This window comes from Podarcis gaigeae, assembly GCF_964106915.1.
Source record: "Podarcis gaigeae genome assembly, chromosome: 7".
Lineage (NCBI taxonomy): Eukaryota > Metazoa > Chordata > Lepidosauria > Squamata > Lacertidae > Podarcis > Podarcis gaigeae.
This window is the reverse complement of record NC_139683.1, coordinates 7,371,058-7,377,421: the sequence shown is the minus strand read 5'-3', so window position 1 is coordinate 7,377,421 and position 6,364 is coordinate 7,371,058. Positions and strand designations below refer to the sequence as shown.

General features: G+C 46.6%; 1 protein-coding gene across 1 annotated transcript; it reads right to left on the bottom strand.

The window, feature by feature from the left end:
• Nucleotides 1-1,646: 1,646 nt before the first annotated feature.
• LOC310849305 (cation channel sperm-associated protein 2-like) lies at nucleotides 1,647-4,540 on the bottom strand. The gene is given in 3 exon segments (XM_083749510.1): nucleotides 1,647-3,395; nucleotides 3,778-3,779; nucleotides 3,782-4,540. Coding segments are annotated over 3 exon segments (1,488 nt in total). The 5' UTR covers nucleotides 4,532-4,540; the 3' UTR covers nucleotides 1,647-2,659.
• Nucleotides 4,541-6,364: the final 1,824 nt, after the last annotated feature.

Below are 6,364 nucleotides of genomic sequence, written 5' to 3'. Positions count from 1 at the left end.
CTTCTGTCACGGTGTTCCATTGCACCAGAAGCAGTCTAGTCATGCTGGCCACATGCGACCCCATAATCACTTTTGACTGGACTTAACCATCCAGGGGTCCTTTAACCTGACCTTTACATTTCCAACCCCCCCCCCCCCCCCGACACTTGCGTATGCTGTTTGGGGCTGTTGAGAGTCATATTTGCTACCTGTATTTTAATGAACATTGGGAGACACAAGCATAATGTCCTGAACCCCTGGCCTACCTGGCAGTAAGTCAGTATGTCAAATTCCCAGTCCAGGGTCAATCCAGGTGTCCAAAGTCCAAAACAGAGCACCGTCCTACAGAGATCTGGAACATCCAATGTGAGAGTCAGGGACTGGGCAGGTGAGGAGGAGAAGTGGGGACCAGGAACCTTGCAGTCAGGGGCCAGATGATGGGAGTATGGAGCCAAAATTATATCATTTGTGCTAGATTCTACAAGGAGGTTCTTGGGCTCCTGTGCACGTCTTAGCCTTTGTAGGAAGAATGGGAAGACCTGTGGCCTATGGGATTTGCTGGACTACAACTCTCATGAACTCAAAGCCATACACAGGTTCCTCATTTATCCATGAATTCAAAAACAGATGCCATGAAGTATAGCTGAATTTCTAAATTAGAGGTGTAGTCTGGTATGTAAATCTTTCCCTGTCTGTAGACAATAACTAATGTGCAGAGAATTATTATTTTTTTGCGGGGGGAGAGGGTTAGAGAGGAAAAAGCAATGGCACTCTGCACATGTGTAAAGGCACACTTTCCTATGCATATGCTGTACAAGTCTTACGGTGATGAGAAAAGCAAGCTTGAAAATTGCAGCCCTACCAAGTCAAAGAATTATCAGCTGCCACTGGTCCAAGTCATGAAAACATATAAAGAAGGAACGGGGAATCTGTGGCCCTCCAGATCTTATTGGACTAGAACTCCCATCAGCCCTGGCCAGCATAGTCCATGAGGGTTTGTAGAAATGCCTCAGTAAATTCAAGGAAATATAAAATGTGTGTGGGACAGGAAGGAGAGTGTTTGAGATCTTGAGATGTTGTTGTTGTTTTTTAATTGCCTGACATTTCTGGTGGGAGGGCTGTGTCTCGGTAATTCCTGTAGACCAGCTTCCATGGACCTGGACCCCACAAAGCTCAAATGCTGCCTCTCCCTTTATCAGCCCCCCTCCCCAACTCTGGTCATCTGGCCAGGCCCAAATATGTGTTTCTAACATGTATGAAAACCAGAGTGAACAGAATCAGTGCCTTTAGAGGTGTCATTTCCCTTTTTTGCTGTCTCATTTGTTCCATTTGGTCTTTGATGATGCAGATTAACCTCTCCATTTTCTTTTGGAGTAATATATCTAATCCTGTGTTCTTTTTTTTCTTTCTTTTGGATTGGATCCACAGTTCCCCTTCCTCTGATGGATGCCACTTTCTTTCCTGATGGGAATCTTCCTTGGATGCATGTGGTCCTTCTGATGAACAAGAAATGCTCCTTCCAACAGAGAAAGAGAACGTTTGGATCCAAGCCATCATATTTTGACTTGTTCTTAAGCTGCCTTGAGGCTTGGATGAACAATTCATTGAATCGATTTAAATAAATACTTAAAATAAGAATTCAGAAAGAAAGGCAATACCATAATCAATCATTTTAAAGCTGGAAACATTTCTTTAATTAATTAATCACAAACATCCTTCTACTACTGATGTAACTGATTCTCTCAGCTTGCAATAAAATTGTGTATGCGGCTATGTGTTCTCAGAATAAAGGAGTTATTTGCAACATTTCAATAAGACTGCCCTTATGTTTTTCAGGAGGATAGATTTGTCAGTCACTTACTAGGGTGCTCATTAGGAATTTGTTGGTATCACCCATATTGGTCAAAGGTGTACCATTGCTTCAGCTACAACATACTCTTTGAGCTCAGTATGGTGGGTTCCAGTTGCTTGATGGACTCCTTGGTTTTGCCACAACAGGTAGGGAGTGTGGTCAAGGAGAGAAAAGGAAAGGGGGTTGTGGTTCACTGAGATGTTGAAGGGACACCGTGTCACCTACCAGATATCAACGGCCAGCTCAAGTGGATGAAGAAGGAAATGACTTTTGGTTCCTAGAAGCTTCACCCATCTGACAGGAATAGAACAGGTAAGAAATGGAGCAAACTAGCGCTTCCCAGCTCACCTTTTGGTGAGTGGAAAAGGAAGGGCATGGACCAGTCAATCCTCTGATCCAGAAGCCAGAGTGAGGTTTCCTCAACAGGAAACAGAGGTGTTCATTCCATTGCCTCCCCTAAGGAAGGATATCCCCAGCGTTCAAGCAGGTCACTCCTAGCTTATTGCAAGACACTTGTGGTTAATTAATAAAAAGTTGGCTCTTTGGTCCATTGTTGCGTCTTATGCCAACTTTCTGGGGTATGGGAGATTTTATTCTTGTAGATCAAATATTACATATGTGCAGAACAGATGTCTGTCTGGCCCACAGGAAAATGTGGCATTTGAGGGTGTACCCTGGTGTGCCTTGCTCACCAATGCTATGAAACCCTAGAGACATCAAAAAGTGTCCAAAACCTGCAGACCGGGTGGTTTTGTAATCTTTCCTTGCAGTTCGAGTCTAATAGAAGCAGAAGTCCACACTTCCATCTTCTTGATCCTTCAGAAGCCATCACTCCTTGTCCTCCAGGTTGGACAGAGCCAAGACGGCATAATTCTGCAATTGTTTGCGCTCATCCAGGTTATACTGCAGCTTCTCCAGCAGCTCAAAGTAGCGGAAGAGGGCGTCACGGGGCCAAATGACCTGCTCGTCATTTTCAGCCTCGTATAGCCCTGGCAGGTTCTTGTGGACATATGTTTCCCAATCCAGAGACCCAGCCTCGACTTCTGGTATGCTGTATATTGTGGATGGCCCCATGCTCATTCTGTCCTGCCCCTGGGGTGAGCTGTACTTCTTTTCCAGCAGTTCCATCTTAAATTTGTCAGCTTTCTGCTGAGTCTCAATCTGCTTCATTTCTTCACTCAATTCATTCCGAATGGTCTGGAAATTGGTGACCATGGTGGCCACCATGAGGTTTCTGAAGATGAATGCCCCAATGAGGAGCCACAAGCAGATAAACAAGCCACTGATTGCTTTGTTTATCTCTGGGACCTTCCACGTGTCCTGCAGCAGAGCATACCAATGGTCCATGGTGAAGAGAATGAAGATGGTCACCAGTGAATTGGGCATGTCTTGAAAATACATGTTGTACTCTAGGTCATCCAGGTTTGAGCGAGTGTAGCCCTCAAAGAAGAAAATGCCTGATACGGCAAAAATATAGAAAAAGAAGACGAGGAGCACCAGGATGAAGCTCATGGCTTTCATTGCTTTGAAGAGGGCCATAATGAGGATCCGGATTTGCCGGAGTCTAGGGAAGAGCTTAAGGGACGCAGGTGGCGCTGTGGGTTAAAGCCTCAGCGCCTAGGACTTGCCGATCGAAAGGTCGGCGGTTCGAATCCCTGCGGCGGGGTGCGCTCCCACTGCTCGGTCCCAGCGCCTGCCAACCTAGCAGTTCGAAAGCACCTCCGGGTGCAAGTAGATAAATAGGGACCGCTTTCTAGCGGGAAGGTAAACGGCGTTTCCGTGTGCGGCTCTGGCTCGCCAGAGCAGCGATGTCACGCTGGCCACGTGACCCGGAAGTGTCTCCGGACAGCGCTGGCCCCTGGCCTCTTAAGTGAGATGGGCGCACAACCCCAGAGTCTGTCAAGACTGGCCCGTACGGGCAGGGGTACCTTTACCTTTACCTTTACCTTTAGGGAAGAGCTTTAAGCATCGCAGCACACGGCAAACCTGGAGGAAGTATGTGACGGCCTTGCTGTGTTTCTTTTCAACGAGGAATATCAACTCAGGGATAAAGGATATGATGGTGACTGTGCAGTCAAAGACATTCCAGGAGCTCTTAAAATAATCCTGAAAGCTAACAGCCCAGTTCAGCCCAATTTCCACCAAAAAGATGAGGACAATGACCCAGATGATCACCTCCATTGCTATCTTCATTTTCACAAAGTGGTCCTCCAACTGATCCCTTATCTCTACTAAGATCATGAGGACCACCATGTTCAGGCAGATGAGGAAGATCATGAAGACTTTGAAGATTTGGCTGTTCAGGACTGAATAAGCCCACATGGCGACAGGGGGCCAGCGGCTGCAGCGCACGCGGATACGGTTACGGCAGCGTTTTTCTCGCGTGATCATGACATTTCGTTTGGGCGCAACATTGAAGCGCACCAGCTGGTGATGGTCTGTGAGCATTATCTTCTTTAGCTTCCGATGGTCCAGGAAATCTCGTATGTTATGGCGTGGAATAGCACTGCCTAGCCCCCGTAGATAGTCAATCAGATAGAAAGTGTAGATCAGCTTGGAGCGGATGGCATCTGCTCGGGGATGCAGTTCAAAGGGTACTTCATTTGTCTCTTTGGAAGCTTGTGATGAGGGTGGCTGGTTCTCCATGACTCCTGCTGGCTCCTCCTGGTATGGCCCAACGAAGATTGGAAGGTTCTTCATACAGCATAATAGACACTCAGTGGTGACCTCACAGTTGAGAGTATTCTCCTGGAGCAGTCAGAGCATTCCACTAGCCTGATTCTATTGGTATTCCTAGGACTGCAGTTCTTAGGATCAATGCATGCAAGTTACACAGTAGAATGCAGACATGAGCCAGTATATAGTCTAATCACAGTGGTCTATGCATCTGTAACCTCAACGCTTGATATCTGAAGAAGTGTGCATGCACACGAAAGCTCATACCAAGAACTAACTTAGTTGGTCTTTAAGGTGCTACTGGAAGGAATTTTTTTTGTTTTGTCCTCACTACTATGAGCTGAATAAAGAGCATGAAATCCACACTCGACTCCGAGTATATTTCAGAAGGTATGCCTGATTATTGACTAAGCTAGCTGGGGTTGATGGGAGCTACAGGCCAACAGCACTGGAGAGCACAGGTTTGAAAACCCTCTCCTTGATTTTGTTGTCGTTGTTGTTTAGTCATTTAGTCTTTGTCACCCCATGGACCAGAGCACGCCAGGCACTCCTGTCTTCCACTGCCTCCCACAGTTTGGTCAAACTCATGCTGGTAGCTTCGAGAACACTATCCAACCATCTCGTCCTCTGTCGTCCCCTTCTCCTTGTGCCCTCAATCTTTCCCAACATCAGGGTCTTTTCCAGGGAGTCTTCTCTTCTCATGAGGTGGCCAAAGTATTGGAGCCTCGGCTTCAGGATCTGTCCTTCCAGTGAGCACTCAGGGCTGATTTCCTTCAGAATGGAGAGGTTTGATCTTCTTGCCATCCATGGACTCTCAAGAGTCTCCTTCAGCACCATAATTCAAAAGCATCAATTCTTTGGCGATCAGCCTTCTTTATGGTCCAGCTCTCAATACTTCCTTTCAAAGACTGAGTGTGGAATTTGATGCAGCTGCAGCACAGGGACGCTAGGGGGTGTAAAGCCATAACATTCAAGAAGCAATATCCTTTTAGTTTTTTGTGTCATGAATCTCAGAGGGTGTGGGGCGAAGGAGAGACGTGCCATCAGCTGCCTCCTATTACAGATGCTGCTGGCTTTGGGTTTTGCTTAAAAGCTTTCTCTTTTCGAATCCCATTACAACTCTATGCAGGCCATTAGTTAATTAAGTGAAGCTACCAGAGTCTTTGATCGTCTGAATCTGTCATTACTCTTGGCCAGCCACCTTTGGGGATTTACCTTCCTCCACACAATCAGGAAATGTGGAAAGCAAATCCAAAAACCAGGCGACAAAACCCAGCAAGAAAATGAATTCCTCTTGGGACGGAGCCAAATCTGTCTCCTTCTGCCAAGTACATTAAATCACTAGGTGCTCTCTTCCCTCCCCCACAAGACACAGTGACACTGGCAGCCTCTTGAGTAAAAGGGAACAATGAACTCATTACCGAACCCAGTTATTTTTGTAGCCTCCTCAGTATGATCAAAATGGACACCGGGTTCTTTTACCCTACAGTCCAGGAATTCTGCTTCTCCACCCCCATCGTCCAGCCCGGACACTGAGTTCTTCCTCCAAGGGTCTTCTGGCGGTTCCCTCAGTGCGAGAAGTGAGGTTACAGGGAACTAGGCAGAGGGCCTTCTCGGTAGTGGCTCCCTCCTTGTGGAATGCCCTCCCTTTGGATGTCAAGGTAATGAACAGCTATCTGACTTATAGAAGACATCTGAAGGCAGCCCTGTTTAGGGAAGTTTTCAAAGATTGATGTTATGCTTTTAGATGTGTTGTAAGCTGTCCAGAGTGGCTGGGGAAACCCAGCCAGCTGGGTGGGGTATAAACAATATCATCATCATCATCATCATCATCATCATCATCATGTTACTGAACTG